The sequence below is a fragment of the Panthera tigris genome, chromosome D1, assembly GCF_018350195.1.
Source record: "Panthera tigris isolate Pti1 chromosome D1, P.tigris_Pti1_mat1.1, whole genome shotgun sequence".
NCBI classification, from domain to species: Eukaryota; Metazoa; Chordata; class Mammalia; order Carnivora; family Felidae; genus Panthera; species Panthera tigris.
In genome coordinates this window covers 87306277-87326149 of record NC_056669.1, presented here as the reverse complement: position 1 = coordinate 87326149, position 19873 = coordinate 87306277, and the positions used below count along the sequence as shown (strand labels likewise).

The 19873-nt window shown below is 37.3% G+C and overlaps 2 protein-coding genes across 3 annotated transcripts in view; both read right to left on the bottom strand.

The window, feature by feature from the left end:
- Positions 1-5659, bottom strand: part of NAT10 (N-acetyltransferase 10) — a 39690-nt gene extending 34031 nt beyond the window's left edge. The window contains exon 1 of one of the 2 annotated variants that reach the window (XM_007082045.3): positions 1749-5659. The gene's annotated coding sequence lies outside the window, so the exon portion shown is untranslated. Of the gene's footprint in view, positions 1-1712 lie in introns of both variants that reach the window. The other variant, XM_042959490.1, reaches the window with a different exon arrangement.
- A 1991-nt stretch (positions 5660-7650) lies between these two features.
- The window catches only part of CAPRIN1 (cell cycle associated protein 1), a 36564-nt gene continuing 24341 nt past the window's right edge, over positions 7651-19873 (bottom strand). The window contains exons 8-19 of the mRNA XM_042959491.1: positions 19793-19845; positions 19631-19717; positions 17482-17637; positions 17291-17399; positions 16119-16180; positions 15517-15627; positions 14908-15057; positions 13857-14007; positions 11206-11400; positions 10529-10629; positions 9415-9478; positions 7651-7887 (exon numbers count right to left, since the gene is read on the bottom strand). Coding sequence (XP_042815425.1) covers positions 7823-7887; positions 9415-9478; positions 10529-10629; positions 11206-11400; positions 13857-14007; positions 14908-15057; positions 15517-15627; positions 16119-16180; positions 17291-17399; positions 17482-17637; positions 19631-19717; positions 19793-19845 — 1304 coding nt within the window. The 3' untranslated portion in view covers positions 7651-7822. The remainder of the gene's footprint in view (positions 7888-9414; positions 9479-10528; positions 10630-11205; positions 11401-13856; positions 14008-14907; positions 15058-15516; positions 15628-16118; positions 16181-17290; positions 17400-17481; positions 17638-19630; positions 19718-19792; positions 19846-19873) is intronic.

The following is a 19873-nucleotide window of genomic DNA, read 5'->3' as shown; positions in this document are numbered from 1 at the left end:
TGTTTCCTCAGCATGGAAGTCAGAAGGGAAGCTGTGTTTCATACTTCTATCAAGGAGTTTTTCAAAAAACTTGAAACAATGCTCCACAAAATAGAATGATTAAAATATATGATGGTATATTTGTGAGAGAATAAGGCAGTTTTCAAAAAAGCTCCTTCAAAATCACTTTCAGAAATTATCTAAGGATATGGATAAAGATGCTTATGAGAAGGCTGACATCACAGAACAAAGCATGATACCATCTTTTTAACACATGTACATAACGTGAAGGGAAAAAAAACCTGAAAGAAAACACAAAAATGTAATTTTTGTGGATGGTGAGACTGCAGGTGGTTCTTATTTTGTTCTTTTGTTTTTTTAGAGTATTTTTTTTATTCATATGCATTACTAACAAAATCAGAGAAAGGAAATCAATGAATATTACTGTGATGAAATGTGTCCAACTGTCTCCTCAAAGGAGAGAAACCCGTACTGAAGCCTGTACAGACAGACCTTAAAGTTGGGATTACGTACAATACAATAATGCATTATTACCACAATAAATACACCAAAGAAACATCAGGAATATCAATTATATTTCTACAACATTGAAGGAAGAATGACAGCCTACCTAGAAACTACAGAGCCTGCTGCATTCTAAATATAAAGTTCATTAATTGAACCTTAAGTGTGCCTTAACTGTCCTTCTACCCTCCAATCCAAATATGGATTTTAGCAGTGCTTTCTCAATATAAAACATTATGTTACAATCAATGGCTCCTTTTTTATAAGGAAAGGAGCAAGTATAAAGAATTCAAGTATTTTAAGGAAGGAATATGACAGGATTCACACTCAAATTTGCCCGACTCCAAAGCCTAAGCTCTTTCCAGCTCCCCACTCTGCCCAACTTGTCAGTTGAGTTGAGGCCACATAGAGATCACACACAAATCAATCAATAACTAATTAGTAGGGACTGCTTTTTGCTCTAGTTACTGTGGGAGCCCTAGAAACAATACCAGATAAGACTTGACTTCAAGGAGCTTTCATTCTCCTTGCAGAGAATATTCAAGAGAAAGAGATAAGGGACAATTTGTCTAAAGACAGATAAAACTAGACGCAAAAGTAATAGTACAGCCAATAGTCTGATGAAGGTCTGAGATTACCGTGGGCTGGAATTGCCATGGAAGGCTTAACGTAGGAAGAGGGCCTTGAAAGGAAAAGAAAGAGAACTATTCCTCATTCACTCGTCTATTTGTCTAACAAGTAAACACAGTATCTATGTGCCAGTCACCATTCTAGATGCATTAGCAAATGAAACAAGTCCTGAATGTGACTCCTGAAAAAACAGTATAAACGAATGAGCTTAGACAAACAAATGAAAGCATGGGAGGATCTGGAATCAGACTGCCTCGGTTTAATGCCTAGCGCCAAAACCAGGAACCGTAGGCAAGCTCCGCGGAAAGCAAAAGTGTTGTCACCTCCCCCCCCCCCACACACACACACCCAGACCCCCAACTAGAGTTCCCCAGAAGGTGGAGATAGAGCCACGCAACCCCGGAAAGCGCTCGAGAAGCACGCGGAGAGTGGCCGCCAATCGGGGAAGAGGAGCCTGTCATCTAGGAGCGAGCGGCCGTGTGGGCCGGCAGTCGACGCGGGCCGAGCATTGGCAAGGATACAGAGCCCTCATCCTCGAGCCGGCCACCTCTGGTCCCAAGCAGGACACAGACACCGACCTTGGTACCCATCCCCAGCCATCCCGTCTTGGGTACCTGCACCCCGAACCCAGCGGATCCCAGCCAGCAGCCAAGCGGAAGCACGTGGGGAAACCCAATTACTCCAGAAGCCCAGAGGGAGCGGCGGGCTGCCCCTAGCGATGCCTGACCGCGCGCTCTTAGCGCTGGCCTCACTCCGCGACGCGCATCCTGCTCAGGCACTGAAAGGCTCCATGTGCGCGAGCGCACTATCGGCGCGGTGCGGCGTGCGTGCGGGGACTTTCGGCAACCATGTCTCCATGTGATGACGTCAGATGCCCGGGAGGCGGAGCTGCAGCCTACGTGGCCAGCGCGGTTTTGGAACTTAGTCTCTGCTCCAAGTGGGACGGGTGCGATTTGCCTCTCGTATCAGAATCAAGATGCCCTGGCTCCGAGGGACAAAATAAGCGCTTGCCGCTGTGCTGGGGCGAGCCCGGGTTACCAGACAGGCCCGGGGCAGCACACGGTAAGGGGGTCCATGGCTCTTAGTGTTTATCCTAGTTATACGAGACGACCGACTCCAGGGATCTGTGCGTAATTTTACCCTTTTATTTAAATAACTTCCCATTTTAACGTGACAAAATGAGGAAACTCGGTCAGCAGATCTATTTTATTCACTTGATCTTCCACACCTGAAGAAAGGACCCTGTAGACCTGTCGGAAACTCAGTATTTCTACCCACCGGTGCGGGTACTTTGTAAATTCCCTTTAGGCCTAAACTGGACATCAAATGATAGCGCTCTTCTGAAAATCAGCTCTGGGGCTCTGCTCTTGTTAAATTACTTCTTCCTACCGCCCAGCTCCCAGGCGAACCCGCCCAAGCATATTACAAGCACCACCTATATATTTTTATACTACAAGAACCACCTGTATATTCTTATACGTTGTCTCTGGGCCAGATTGTTGAACTTCAAGTAAACAAATTCCAACTGCTTGCTTGACATTTCTTGAATACCTCAGATTCAAAATGTCTGAAGCTGAACTCCTTCCTCAAACCAAGACACTTCCAATTCCAGTGTAATCATCACTACTACCCATTTTTAGTCCAACACCCATCATTTTCATATTCGCTCAACAAATGTCAATATGCCAGACACAAGGGATAAAGTGACCAAAATGTTTTTCACTTATAAAGTTTGCGTAATTCTGGGTAAGCTTTAAGTGCTATTAAGAAAAAACTGTCCAATAAGTAAAGTAACTAAGGGTATGTTTTAGTGGTGGACATGGAAGGCCTCTGAGCTGATGACACTGGAGCAAACACCTGAATTTAGAAAGAATGAACGTTAAGAATATTTGAGTGAAAAGCCTTTGCATGCTTGAAGATCGACTGGTGAGCAAGAACAAAACAGTAGGCAATTAGGCCAAATAATGAACGCACATAGACCAAAATTTAGGATTTAATTCTAGGTATGATGGGAAAACCAGTGGAGTTTGGGGAACCAGGAAGTGACAAAACCTGACTTGTCCACAAAAATCACTACAGGATGATGAGTAGAAAGAGAGCCATTATAAGCTACTGCGGTTACTTGTCCTAAGCTAATAATAGTGGTGGTCAGAAGTGTTAGATGATTCAGGATGTATTTTCAAGGTAGAACTATGTGGATTTGGTTAAGGACTAGATACAGGGTACAAAAGAAAGTATACCCAAAGTATTTGCCCTGAGCAAATGGATGAATGCAGGTTAATGAAGAGATTGACTTGGAACACTCAAGACTGGAGTAATTGGGGACCTAGGAATATTTAGGAGGAACTAAAATACTGATTGTATTCAAAGTCCTGGGATTAGATGGGATCGCCTAGGGAAGAACGTAGTTAGAGATCAGTCTCACGACTGAAGCCTGGATTACCCAGGAAAGGATACTGAGCACTAAGTGAGACAGGAAATTATGTAAGATCCGTTCACTACTGCCCTCCACTTTATGTTGTAATCATTTCTCTCACGGGCTACTCCCAATAGACATCTCTCGCCCCATACAGATTGTTCTCAAAACTGCATTGTGTATTCTTTAAATGGCAATTTTGTTAGGTGACCCACTATCCTTTACCCCACTCCTGGCCCCCTACACACACAGCTTAGAAACCTTAGTTCCCAACTGTTCTTAAGAGACAAAACATGGAACATAACTGTAAAGCCACCTGTAGTACTCTTTACCTGTTTTTCAGCCTCTAACTCTACTAAAACACATACTCCTCCTTGAGCAGATAGCTTTCTCAGTCCTGGAAGAGTGTGCCTTTCTTTGGATATGCTCTCTTCTCCACTCCTCTACCTAATTACTCCTCATCCTTCAAGTCTTAGTTCAAGTATCCCTTTCAACAAAGTCTGTCCCAATCATTTTGACTAGGTCATAATTTATTGCAGTCATGGCCTTTATAGCTGTCATCAACTCTGTTGCTCCATCACAGCATTTGCTACATTTTTGTGTCATGACATCATTATCTTTGAACAGACTGCTCAGTGAAAGCAGGAACCACAGTGATTTTGTCACCACTGAATGCTTAGTGCTTGCCATTATGCTTGGCAAAGGGACACCCAAACTTGCCAAATAAAGCCTTAGTTCACTGGCTTAATACGGTGTCTCCCTAATATAAAGACAGTACTTCAAGCAGTACGTACAAGTAGGAATACACCAAGAACTGCCTTTACTATTTACTAGATCAGGTGGTCTTTTCACTGCCTACATTCAATGAGCTCCTGACTGAAAGAAGGTGGTGGTAGTCTAGACTCTTGAGAAGACAAGGCTACCAGAGAGATTTTCTGTTAAGGTTTTTCCTCTCCTCTCACAAGTAGCACTTCAGAGCTTTGCTGGATACTATACACAACTAACGCAGACTTCACTCAAGGACAGTAAGAAATCAGATTTTAATATTTAATCTATGTAATTTAAGACATTCACTATTCTTTTCCAGTATTTTATAGAAGTCAGTCAGAATGGGAAAAGGTATAGAGATAAGCCTTAACAATTTACTTTCATTTTCCTGATGGTTTACCCTCCCCACTGACTCTACAGAAGGAATAAGCTTAAGGGCAATACTGATTCTTTGAATATAATTTATAGCCAAAGTGCTTAATAAGAACTCAAGTGGGATAAGGATCCAGGAACTTAAAGATGAAATGAAGAAGGGTTTGAACTCAGTGCTTACCTGTATCTCAATCCCCTAATTAGATATATTACTGAAAATATAATGAACAGTACAAATTTCCTAAGACACTCAGGAGGCTGAATACTCAACTGCTTCTACATTTTATGAATTGTCAACAGAGCACTTCAGTTATTGGGCCTTCTGAAAATAAACACATTCTCATGCCTCCTATAAGTGGAAAAGTCTCCCACATAACAGAGTTGCATATATAGGAGACAAAAGAACCGTAGAAGCTAACTGATAAAAAATGTTTCAAAGGATATTTGTTTTAATATCAAGGTACAGTGATTGCAAAACTCTTCCATATTCAGTAGGGATATTAAGATCTAGAAATAGAACTGCTCTAACCAAGGTCATCAACGACATTCTACCTTAAAGCTCTAAAATAGAAGTCTCATTATCCACATGAGATGATTGATACTGTGCATTTACAAAAGTACTTTATATGTGGAGTCTTACTATACCAAGAAGCTACAGTGACACACGTGACAGTCATTTCCTTGCAACTCTGCTAAAATATGCATTTGACCAAACAAAAGGTCTTCTGCAGGTAGGACAAGTATTCACATATTATACAGAACACTTAGTACCAAGACTCAGATCTTAACGGGACTTTTTAAAAAGTTCTCTGCCTCATAACAAGGCACCTCCTTTAAAAAATATAGTCTGAATTGAGACATAAAAGCTTTACATTTAGACTGTGATAGAATGCCAAAAAAAAATTATACTATTTCAAAAAGAACGACTCTTTTAAAAACATACACAGAAATAATGAAACTACTAACACCTTTACACATTCACAACATCTACACTAATGCATAGAAGTTTGAAACCTAGAAAGCATTTCTCCCCCATCCCATCTCTGAACTGATTCATAGAGATCACTGTATGAAGAATCACTTATTTACTTCAATTTTAAATGTCATGAAATTATTTTCTACACAGATAGCAAATTTAGTTTTGTATATAGAAGGATTGTAAGCATACACATCTAGGGATTACCCAGTAAACCATGAATATTTTATCTATTCCCCATGAAATACAGCTAACATATGGTTGTGGTACATCCCAGGCAGATGTCATTTAAAGCACACAACGGGAGGTGCTAGCCAAAGAAATACTCATTTGTAAAAGTAAACGTATAACCCTTGCAATATGATGTACCACAACCACACATGAGAAAAGTCAGGAACTTATTTTATTTTAAAATAAACATTGAAGATACCCCCCCCATTCCCCACCACCCTACAAAAAACTTTTGAATGTGGAATGTTCAACAGCCTATCCGTTTTAGGTTACAAAACCAGCAAAAACTCCAGTTGTCTAACAATGAATGTTTGAGAATCGTTCTTGTGTTTTGTTTCTGTTTTTCTTCAGTGGCTGAGCACCTACTGGAAAAATTCCTTAGCTAAAGGCTAATAAAACAAAATTCAATTTCTGCACAGAAAATACCATTAACTTAGTAGCCTTTGCTGAAAAGATGGGATTAATTCTCCATGAAGTCAAAGTGGGATATGACAAGCAGCATTAAGTTCATAGGCACACAAAACTAGTGCTCAAACTGCTAGCACAAATTCCAACAGTACATAAATTACTAAACTGTCATCTCCATCAAACTTGTGACTCTCCCTATGCATCAGTGAAGGAATCGCCACTTTGAATAGAAATGCCTCCATGAGAAAAAAATAGAATTCAATTAGGGTTAGACAAAAGATAAATGCAAGTACTACAGAAATAGCTGCTGGAGATAACCATAAAATTTGAAACACTAACAATGCATGGGGTGAACCACATAAGCTGCTAGCTGTTGAACACCAGTGTTTCAAGATACAACTTTTATAAACATGTTTTATTTGTTTTGCTTATACCATCAGAACTGAAACTACTGTCTGTCATCTCCCTAAAATAGGGAAATCAATCTAAAACACATACTGGTGCTTTTCAAAAGATAGCAATTTAAAAGGGTGGTAGCAGCAGGCATTTCATATCTTTTTCTTTTAAAAACCTTCAGGCTGCAGGAAAAACATGTGACCAAGAGTGTTATGATTATCCATTAGATATTTTCATCAGTACCTGTACCAATTTAGGTGACAATACAGCAAGATCCGAGGATTAGTGACAGACAATGTATGTTATAAGGAATGATATATAGTACCAAACCTTATAAAAGTCATTGTCGAAGAAAATGTTAAGTGTTCAAAAAGGTATCTAAATACTTCACATTTAGTACAGAAGCGGCCATCCAGATTACATCCCATATTTGTTGCATATTTTTCAAAAAGTGCCAATCAAAGCCTAATTTTGCATTTTGGCTTTGTCTTATACAGTATCAGCTGTTAAAAAGCAATTTACATGTGTTTTTAACCAGTCGTTTGGCCAAGGATGAAGAGTGCTGTGTCAAAGCTGGTAGCCAGCCTTATATTAAGGGCCCATGCATAATTTGGTATGCATCTTAACGTTCAGTGCTCCAATTTAACTGGAAAAGCTGTGAAATGCAGTTGTTCTGCCAAACCACACTCCACTCCTTCCTTCTTCAAGGGAAATATTTTAGTTTTGTCAATTACCATTGAATAACTCTAGGGCTGACTCGTAGATTTGATCCAATGTCAAAAGTCAATCTTGCTCTTTCCAAGCCACTTCAAATAACTATGGAGATATCACCCCGTAAAGTGTATTATGTTTTACTCCTAAGCAAGGGTGAGGAATCTGAGTATCATGTGCAAGGCTCAAGATGACGCTTAGGACAGAACATGCAGAATAAAAATAGTTTCCTTCCATATCCAGGTAATATAAAGCTGACAATTGTAGTCCTGTCTTTATGGGATGAAAACAGTCCCTTTACAATAAGTTTCCTGAAAGGGAGAACAAATAGATAATAACTCTTCTGGTAACATATTATGGTACACTGGCCAGTGTGTTTTTGGCGTTTAAACATAATCCTGTGAATCAGATTAATTCACTTGCTGAGTGTTCATTTGCGGCATCCCTCTGTTGGGTCTTGGGGGCCCTCCACGACCTAGAAGACAAAAATGGCATTTGGTTTTTCTTTCAAATATTATTTGTTTTGCCTTCAAGCAGATTTTTCATCTGAAGTCAAGAAGCATGTGGGCAGCTTGTCACCACATTATTAGGTTTAAGAGGTCAATTCTTCAGTGTTCACCTGTCCTGGAAGTTGTCATGCGCAAATTTGCTCATGTTCTCTAGCTAAAAGAAGAGTAGAGCTAATGGAGTATTCCACCAGTACTCATTCATTCATTCATTCAACAAGTATTTATTGAGTGCCTACTGTGTGCCAGGCACTGTCATCAGGCGTTGGAAATAGATACAGCAGTGAAGACAGACAAGGTACCTGCTCTCATGGAGCTTACATTCTAGTGTACACTCTAGCTTACATTTCAGTAGTAAGTAACATCATACTATCAAAATTAATAAAAGCACCAGAATGAAAAACAGACCTTGTTACCTAAACTGTTAAAAAGAAACTACATAACATTCAAAATTGTATAATGACTTGTAACAGATATAACTTTTTACATGCTGTTAAAACAGATTTTTAGCTACCAGTCAACTCAACTTTCATAGAATATGCTACAAGGTGAGAAAGAACATAACCCACATTCACATGCAAATATCCTTTGATACTTCAAGTCAATAATTCCCAAGTGATCCATTACTTTAAAAATGCACCTTTTTGCTGGCCAGTTTCTACTAGCATTGAAATCAAAGTACTTTGTAATTCCTCCTTAATATACATTTTATACATGTGATGGCCAAAACCTAGAGGAAACCTATTCAGTTTAACTTCCCTTAAATCAGAGAACCATTTAGAACTTCAGATCATATGAAATGCTACCTCTAATTGTTACACAGGTTGACTTTCTGCCCAAATGAGGAAGCAGTTTTCCTATGGTAATAGACAAAATCAGAAACTCTAAACCTACAATTTTTAAATATAGTTCAGTAAGTTAGTTAGGATTTTGTATGTTTTACTTAAAAGTCAGAAATAATTTGACATTTATATCGCTATTAGTGATCCAAAGGCATTGAAATTTCAATTAGTTCTATCATTTCTAAATGGTTCTCTAAATGTAACTATGGCTTATCTGGCCATTAAAGTGTTTCTGACTCTAAAATATAATATGCATGTTCAAAAATGAAAGAGGAATAATAAATTTATATAAATGTTCAATCTCATTCCAAAAATGTCTTACAAAAATGTTTCAGTAAGTACTTCCTAAAAACATTTAGCAGGTTTTAGGACCTGAAAAATAATTTGCAGTTGGAAAAACACTTTTTCTAAGGAGGAGAAATGTTCTAGTTTTCAAGACAATTTATATAGTAACAGGGAAAGTCATTCAAAAAATTAAATTTGGGTTCAAGGTAAGTTTTAGAAACAGAGCATTTCATTTAATCCCTAGCAACAAGTCTGGTAATGATAAATGTATTCCTAACATGTAACCTACATGCAGACTATGGAACAGCTCTTCCAAGGCCAGAACAGAAGCTCCACTTAGGAGCTAGGATCACCACCACAAAATATTACCTCGTGGGGCTCCCCGTGGTCCACTCTGCCCAGAGCCTCGCTTGAAATTCTGCTGATATCCATCCTAAAAGACAAGCTAGTTAGTACTGAAGAAAACGTAATTTTTTTTTAATGCTTTCTCATCTATCTATTCTTAGTGTCTCACACAGAACACAAAATTTGTCCTTATTCTTTTTAGACATTTCAATATATGATAGCCAGAAGTTATTCTGTAATTTACTTCTGTTACTCTCAAGAACATTCAATGAAATATCTCTGCTCTTAAAAATCAATTCTTTTTTTCCTCCGACACAAATTTATTTTTATTTAAGTGTAATTAACATACAGTATTAGTTTTAGGTGTACAATATAATGATTCAACAATTGTATACATTTCTCAGTGCTCAAGTAAGTGTACTCTTAATCTCTTTGATCTGTTTCATCCATCCCCCCTATCTACATCCCCTCTAGCAACTACCAAATTTGTTCTCTATTTATAGAGAGTCTCGTCTTTTGTCTTTTTGTTTCTTAAATCCCACATGAGTGAAATCATATGGCATTTGTCTTTCTCTGACTTTTTTCATTTAGCATTATACCCTCTAGGTCCATCCATGTTGCTGCAAATAGCAAGATTTCATTCTTTTTTGTGGCTGAGTGATATTCCATTGTGTATATATACATCTTCTTTACCCATCTATTGATGGGACACTTGGGTTGCTTCCACATCTTGGTTATTAGAAATAATGCTGCAATAAACAGAGGGGTGCGTGTATCTTTTCGAGTTAGGGTTTTCATTTTCTTGGGCTAAATACCCAGTGGAATTATAAGATCATATGGTAGTATGGTTTTTAATTTTTTAAGAAGCCTCCATACTGTTTTTCATAGTGGCTGCACCAATCTGCATTCCCACCAATAGGGCATGAAATCATTCTCTTTTTAACAGACTCTAAAAAATGAGTACCTATACTAGAGTGCTAGGGAAAGCAAAAGTCACCATTGTCCATAATAAAGTATCTTGTAAAAACGTGCAAAATTAGCCTCAAATTACTTAGTTATCCAAGTCCAAACAACCCCATCAGTCTGTTTCATTGGCTTATTTAGGTCAGGTTTATATTTTAAAGCAACTTCTACCTACCCGTTGATAGCCAGAGTAGTCCCGGGGAGCACTGAACTGAGACTGTGTGTAACCACTGTTTGGAGTGTTAGAGAATGAAGGGCGGTAACCATCATATCCTCCTAAAATTTAGGACAAGAAAATAATTTTCTTATCTAAATATGAGAAATTTTTACTTTCTTACTACTGACCAAGGGAAGAACTGAAAAATTATAAGCCATGCCAGTAATTCAAATTAATTTCTAATTTCCCATCCTGATCCAGTCTGTTCCTAAATTTCTGAGTATTAATTTCCTTAGAAGAGGACATTTCACCCATCCATGCACACATACACACCCCACATACAAAAAAAAATCCCCATATCTAAGTATTAATTTCCTTAGAAGAGGACATTTCACCCATCCGTGCACACATACACACCCCACATACAAAAAAAAAATCCCCATAAACTCTGATAATGGAAAGCAATTATCCCCTCAGAGACATGGAAAACATGGATTTGACACATACAAAAAAACCCATTACCAATTTTGTCAATTTAAATAACCTACAATATACTAAAAATGTTTAAATGTTTAAGCTGTACATGAGAGATTAACGCAGAGATACATACATATCTTTCCCAAAAACCTCATGACATATTTCTATTTTACAAATCAAAAAGGAACAAGAACTTGCTACTTTTTTTTTCCCTTTACCTCTGAATCCATTGGCAGGGCCCCTGTATCCATTCATTAAGCCTCTAGCACCACGGGAGCCACCACGAGACACACCACGACTATTGTAATAGGGCTGACTGCTACGTGGAAATCCAGTGTTCTGCTGGGGAGGCTGCTGGTGGTTACCAGTCACTTGATGGGGCTGGTCCTGGGAACCATGGTAAGTGCCAACCACTATGATAAAAAGAAAAAATTTATACACACACACACACAGCTCATTACAATTTGTTCTTTCACGTTTCCTGGGTTAAGAAGTGTCTTATACCTTCTCCTCAAATCATCTTTAAATAAGTTTTCACATTTCCAATAAGGAAACCTACACATAAGTCCCTATTTTTCTCCTGCCCATATGTTAAGCAATTCTCCAACAACAGTTCCAAACTTTTGGAAGCACACAATGTGTGAGAGCACAAAACTCTATCCCTTCCAAATGGAATGAAAACCTGTATTATTAAACATCTTCTGAGAGGCATCTGCCTATTAGCACAAGAGACCCACAATAATTCAAAAGATCTTACATACTAAAACAGTACAATTACCACTGTGTATCATTTAATTATTTTTTCACTAAAAAACTCCTTAGTGGTAGAAGCTTTCTTATTCTTTTAAATTTCCCTTGACACGTTAATGAAACCTACAAAACCATGCTCTCCCATAGCTAAACAACCATATGGTAGAATACTCAGTCAATTATGAAGGTAAATTAGCAGAAGTCTTATACCTTATACCTCCTTTAATGCCTGATTCCATTTCAAGTACTTTTAACATACAACCAATTAAGAAGACAGTTAAATAGTACTCACACTGGCACTCAACTTGATGAGGTAAAGAAAAGATTCTAGAAGGTTCACACTACCTTGCACAACCCCCTCCTTCCACAATGGGAAGTCTAGAATCTAGAAATCTTTAAAAATTAAGCCCACAGGTACCTTTCGGGTATAAACCAATGTTCGCAATGCACAGGGGTGAAAAGACAGGATACTAACACTACCTTTGGGAGGTGAGGAAGGTATAGACTAGAGGAAGACCCACGCCCCAATAACAAAAAACAGCCAGCCCAAATCCCCCATGTTTAGACAGAGAGAAAAGGTGGTGTAGCTCTTGACAAACTTGACCAGATATATTTTGTGGCCTCAGGAAGCCCCAAATACATTTATCGGTTCTTAAAATACTATTTTGCAACGAAAAAGCTAAAGTGTGCCTAGTGGAAGGGATGTTATGGCTCCTTTTTGAACTGTGCAATTAATGGACTAATTACACTATTCACTGTGGTCTTTCTACACAGACTGCCTTTCCCTACATTCCCTAAATTTAAAATTCCAGGTAAATATCATGATTACAGGTGACATTTTCTATCTAAAAAGAGTCATTCATATGGCATGTAGAGAGTGGCAAAAGAAGTGAATTTTCACCTCACTTTTTATCAATAAGAATTTTATTAGTCTTGGCCAAATTTCACTGCAAGGAAACTCATAGCAATAAATAAAACTCATACAATTAAAGTGTGGTCTTTATTTTAAAATACCAGAATTACTTAAAAAACAACAAAAACCCCAGAATTTCTATTGAAGTGTTTGTACAGCATAAACTCTTAAGTCCATAAATAGCCAGATTCTTGCCATATCCTTTTTTCATGTTGTTCCTAACTAGATACTACAATTTGCTGTAGAGCAGGTGTACTGGGGGCCCATTGTGCTGACATGCTTATGAGTACATGGCAATAATTAAAGGAGCCTGAGCACAAAGCCCAGCTTTATCATTCAGAAGCTGAACATAGATAGCCTAATGGATAAATATCCATCAGATAACAGCTGATTCAAACTTCCTACTAATTAGTGAGTGCTAAATACTACAGGGATATGTAAGAATTTAGTACTGAAAAAATCCATAATGTTCATCAAAGTCTATCAAGAAATTAGACGATTAGAATATTTCATAGTTATTTCAATCAGTCTGATAAAATTAAACTATTAACTCCTATGATTTTAGCAAGGTTTGCTAGTTTGTTGTGGGATATTCCAATTAAACAACCGAGGATCTAAATAACCAAAGACCTAAGCAGGTATTTCTAATGCCTTACAAAGTTAAGAAACCTAAGATATCTCTATCTACATTGTTATGACAGGTATGGTAACTAGCCAACTTACTTGCCTAGTTGCCAAAAAGGATTTTATTTCAACCTAGTTCTACCAAATGCAGCCACCAAGAGATTTCTGCATGTTTTACTGATTATAATTAGCACACTGACAACTCCTTACTGCTTAACTTTGTATAACTGACTTAACTACCTACCAGGTATCATGCTAGCCAGCTTTAATTAATTAGCAATTAAAAGTAAAGTAGATCATAATCTAACAAGTTCCACTAAAATCACAGAATGAAACAGAGATATTATGAAAGCTTACTGACCAAAGGAAAATGGGTATAAGGCCTCCCAAAAAAGTGCACATAATTCACATACGATAAATATGGACTTGATTTAATTCAGGATCTGCAACAAAAATTCCATAAAGTCTACTACTAGAACAAAAACTTGTGGACACTGCCACTTTAAAGTGTAAACCCTCCTAACACTGTCAGTAACGGTGTTGGAAAGCAAGCCGCCAAGGAAGGGACACTGGTTTTCCTACCTGTTTGAAGCTGTTCTTGCTGCAGGTCTGTTTGTTCTACTTGGTGAGGCTGACTAGAAAAGCTCTGGTTGTAACTGGCCTGGTACTGATTTTGCTGTTTCAAAGTTTCTGGTTCATTAACAGGAGGAACTGGGGCATTCATATTGAACACCTGTAAGTAAATAAAGTAAATGATTACTTCATCTCCTTATTGCTAATAATTTCCCTACTTTTAATATGACAGACCTCAATATTGGTTTTACTGACAAATGTAAATACATTACAGAAGTCTCAAACACACATGTATATTCCCCCCCATATACATATGTATATTTATACATATATATGTATACACACACACACACGCCCCATATAACACTTCAAGGAGAGCATAACTGGGTTTCAAAATTTAAAAATACAAAAATCAGCAGTCTTGGAAATGTTACTATAAATAAGAAATCTTTTTTAAGAGATGCAAACCACTGATACAATGTCACTTACAGAAATTAATTCTATGAATATTTGATTCATTTAAATTTTCTTCTTATTGACATTTTAACCAAAAGTTACTATTTTAAGTATTTAATCCTATAAACTTTCCCATGAGCACTGATTTAACTGTATCCCATCAATTACAATATTCTCATCCTTTCCTAGAAATTCTGCAATTTAGGGATGCTTACTGAAAAACCAGGATGAAGTACAACAGGTGAAATTTATTATGAGAAACTTCAGTAAAATAAAAAATTAAGCAAGTATGGGAAAATGTAGACAGTTGTTAAATCTCGGTAATGACTTACATACACAGATACAGTAGTCTACTTTTCTGCATGTTTACTTTTGTTAACCAAATCTAAAGGATGAAACTACAAAACAGTAAGATATGAGAGCACATAACTCCTAAGACTCAAATTTATCTCTGGGAGCAGGAAAAATCAGTTTATCAATTAAATATACTCTATAGTTGGGTAGATGCACACTCAAGCACAAAGTTAAATGAAGACTTTTCTGTTGAGACTTTGGCATGATGATAGTACACACTAGCCATTTAATGTTAGTTTACTTTACTTACCGTTTGCATGGATTGGAATGGAGCTGCGTTTACATTGATTCCACTGCTATGTAACGGTTTGCTTGTCCCAGCCTGGAACACCTGAGGCTGAGAAGCAGCCGGAAGGGATGACGATGCTGTAGTCTGGTCTGTATTTAAAGAGATTGTTGCCTAAACACAAAGTAAACAGATGCACTTTAGTGATAAACTAAATTTAGCCAAGTCTACTATCCAAGTCTTAGTATGTTAAGAAATTCAACTGGGGCGCCTGGGTGGCTCAGTCGGTTAAGCATCCAACTCTTGATTTCAGCTCAAGTAATGATCTCACAGTTCCTGAGTCGAGCCCCACATTGGGGTCTGCACTGACAGCATGCAGCATGCCTGGGATTCTCACTCCCTCTCTCTCTTCCCCTCCCCCATTCATGTTCTCTTTCTCTCTCTCAAAATAAATAAAACTTAAAAAAAAAATTCAACTATTTCATAACAGCAAAATACTTGTATTGCATAACAGCAAAATAACGTTATCGCATGGATTAGGTCCAAAAAGAGTCACAATATTAATAATTTACCTCTGCCCAATTCATGAATAAGTGCCTATCAAGTTTATGTTACCTAGTAACAGAAACTTGCCTGAATCTGGTCAATTGGTTCCTTTTGTGGTCGTTGCTCTGTAGCATGAGAAGGCTGGTACAAGGGTTGAGATGCTGTATACCCCTCACTTGTGGATGAAACCAAAGGAACCTACACAGAAATAAAGCAATCAAAGCTGCTTTCTGTTATAAACCAACTCTAATACAGACAGGGCTAAGAAGTAGACAGATATACCTGTTAAATAGACTATATAAAATCTAACAACTGCAAAAAATACATATAATATTAAAGATGAACATTAAATAAACCCAATCCAGTTATGAAGTCCCCCACAAATGCTTCTGAATGGCAACATTTACACTAAATTTTAGAATTATGAAATTTAAAATGTGTCTTCTCAAATTTTACTGTTTAAAAAAAGCATATTCCTTACTATCATAAACATAAGATTTAACCAAAAAAATTATTTTTAAATTACTAATACCAAAGTAAACATAAACATGGAAATAAAAGTAGACAGCTACCCTCACCAGACTTGTACAATGATAAAATTCATACCTGACTTTCATTACGCTAATTAAAGAAAGAGACCCAAGAACAGATTAAAAACAAATATGCAACAATATTTCTATCATTCCTACCTGTGTAGCTTCTGGTTGTACAGGAACTTGATTAGGCTGAGCAAGTCTAGATTCAGAATGAACTGCAAAATTGACCAAAAGCAACACTGTTATCCAAAATCAAATTTCTTCAGAGAAAATTTCCATAGCCAAATCCTAAAAAACACTTTTTGGTGATCATGAAAAGAAATAAAGTATAGGCAGGATTTTAGCTTTCAAGTGAGCATTTTGGTTCCCTGATAGTCATTATTAGTATACTCTCACAATTGCTTTTATTTCTAGAAGGCATAACCCTAATCTGTTTTCTAACTCTTGGTAGAGATGTTACAGAGATAGGAGTACCCTTTACTTTAGAGAAATCCTAACTACCCTACCAAACTAACTGTGTCATTACACATGCTTTTATTCAGCAACTCGTTTTATGAAACTGAAGACATTAAATATTTTATACAGTTCCAACTTTTGTGCCCGTAATGCCATGTTCTGGGAAAAAAAAACCAAGACTCAAAATTACTAATGGTCCTTGAGAAAGACAGTCCACTTAACCCAAAGAAGACACCAACAACTCTGTTTGGTGCTACTACTTCTAAAAATGGTGTAAGACTATTAAGAGTTTGAAACTTCCAACTGTCTTTTGACTCATCTTCTCCTTTCCTCTTAAGCATCCTCTTCTTTCCCACTTAGACCGTTGCATCTCATTTTTATTTAAGTAATAAAATGTTCAGAAATTCTCCCAAAAAGCTGCAAGCATCCTTCAGAGGACACCCCTATTATTTTTATGCTAAAATGAATTTTGAAACTTAAAAAGCAAAGCAAAATTTCATTTATCTAAATTACAGGAAATGGTTCCCACAGGGCTGGAAGAGAGGATAACTAGTGACTGGAGGTACACACAAATAGGCTTCTGGAGTACAGGTAATGTTCCAGTTCTAAGTGCTGGTGTGTTCAGTTTGTGAAAACTCTTCAAACTCTACATTTGCACGTACTTAAGTCTATATGACAATAAAAAGTTTAAAAAAATGGAACCACAGTTATTCATATTATAGGAATAAAGAACATTTCTTATCAAATTAAAAGACACAAAATCCAAAAGTTAAGCAAACGTTAAAAGGGAAAAATTCATTTTCACATTTTTTACAAAACCTGAAAGCACTGGCCCTATATTTCTCACACAAAACTGTACAATTACTAACCTGGAGGGCAAACCAGCTGGGGCATATCCATGTTTTGTGTTGGATTCATAGGCTGTGCAGATACAATGGCAGGATCAAGTGTCTGGTTTTCAAAATCCAGCATTGAATCCTGCAAGTTAGGATATAATGGAATTAAATAATGTAAACACTTAAACCTTCAGTTAGTTAGTGTCTGACTGAACTGCACCTACCTGTATGAAATTATAGGGCCCCTGCATTTGCGCCATAAGATCCTGGACTCGCTGTCTTCTCACAAGGGGATCTGCCTGAGCCACTGGAGTCAGAGAGTGGGGCTCTGGTACTGAAGGAGATGCAGCTTGAGGTTGCTGCTGGAGTGAATTTACCACCTAAAGTGGACGAAGTGGGGGGACATGCAGACTGGTAGAATGAAAGAGCTCCATTCATGACCATCACAACAGGTCCCTGAACTATATATGGAACTACATTATAAACAAGATAGTCAGCTTTAATATAGCTACTCCAACTGACATGACAATTATCCCAGATTTAACATTCAGTGCTATTACTTCTACAGTGTTCTCTACTCCACATGATTGCCACGTAGCTTTTCAGATTTACTTTATAAACCGCTTTCAAAGGAATACCCATGCTTACTTCCAAAAAAACATATTGTGCTTAAACTGCTCTGCCTTCTATAGTAAGTAAATTTATATTTATCAAATACATATCCACCTCAGTACCTGATAAACAGCACTCATGAAAAGTTACTATTTATCATCAAACTTTGAGTTCCCACCATTTCATTCTCTCTGCCAATACCATAGAATCAAGCCCTATCACCTTATCTAAATTGCTACAGAAGCCAAAGCTCACTATATCTACCTTTTTCCTAGCTCTAATAATTTCTGATTATTATTGTTACTAATTCCCTGCTCTTCTAGGAAATCTAATTTTTATTACATCAGTCAAAATTTACATTCTGTCTGGCTTTTAAACCTGGGCAACTCATACCTGGTAAGCCTCGGTAAGTCATAACCTTATTTTCTTTTATAAGCAATAGTGAGATAATCGTCATTACCTAAACTGACCACAAAGACCAACTGATCTGTCATCTACATCAGGCTGGTCAAAAAATTCCTTAGAATCCCATATGGATAGCCTTTAAAAAGACCCTACCTGCCAAGTACTTAAAAACAAACCATACTGGCACGGTGCTAAGTGTGATAATATACTTTTCTCCCTCAATAAAATGCAAAAAAGTACTTAACTACAAAGCACTGTTACTTCCCAGTCTTTTCCTACTATGCCAACCCATACTTTCCATTCCTAATGTTCAACAAAACAAATATGCTAATTCATTTCTACCTGCATATCCATGCTAATATATACCTATTATCTGACTTCCCTGAAAATACACACCAAATCTACTTTAGTCAAGGCCCAGTAGGTTCGCACACCACCATTACATAGATCTTTTACATCTTATTTTCTTCTAAGCCTCCTCTAGTATTTCTGAACTGCCTTGCATAATTCAGCAAATACAGACTGTCTTGGTAGGGTTTCATGGAACAGCATTTTCATCTAAACTAGGTAACTTTCTGAGGTCAGGGGCAGGTTATCAGTAGTATGTTTTGGCACATCAATAAGAGCTAAAAGTACTACTACAATTGCACCTTTGGAGAATGATAGAAGACATATTATTTTTTCTGCACTTTAGATATATGAATACATAAAAGAAGTCACCTAAAAGAGGATGGAAAGGATGGTTGGGACTAATATGGTAAGGCATTTGATTTTATCTTATAGGCAACACGGCACCATCAAAGACTTTCAAGTGAAAGTAACTTAATCAAAACTAACTTTTCTAATAATTGACCTGTAAAAGTGAATAGGATGGCCTGGGGCAGTTAGAAAAGAAAAATATGAAGAGAGCCTCTGGACTAGACATGAGGACCTGAAAAAAGGTAATATCAATTAAGGGACAGAATTAGGAAACACCAGAAGTCTAGCGCATTAGGGAGAAAGAGGAGTCTAAGAGGAAACTCCAATATATCCCTTGGAAGGTGGGCCTTTTCTGGAGGTTATCTATGTGGGAGCCCAGATTTTTACACAGCAGCCTGGTATCAACAATAGAAAATCATGTACTTTAATAACCTTAGATAACTTTTTTTTCCCACTTCCACATCAGCAGAGATTCTATTAAACATACACAGGGATAAACAAATTACATTTTAAAACATAATGATCCTGTTATGTGTATTAAGTTTAATATGACAGTAAATGTACTAATAATGCAAAAAACTAAATCTGTTCTTAGGAGAGATAAAAATGACTAATTAAAACAAAAGACATCAACTTTGCAACTGAGAGAACTCTTACCTCAACTGTTTCAACTGTCCACTCATCTACCTGCTCCTTTTCACCACTGCTGAACTGTGTTTCTGCCATAAATTGTCTATTTACATACTGCAAAGCAAAATAAATGTTTGAGAATTGTTTGAAAGGCAGAAAAGGAAAGCTAGCATTAAATAAAAATCATACCTCTGTTGATTCAACTTCGCTTTGTTCCGTGTATTCTTCTGCTGGCTCAGGTTCTAAGTAGTTAAAAATTGACATAAATGA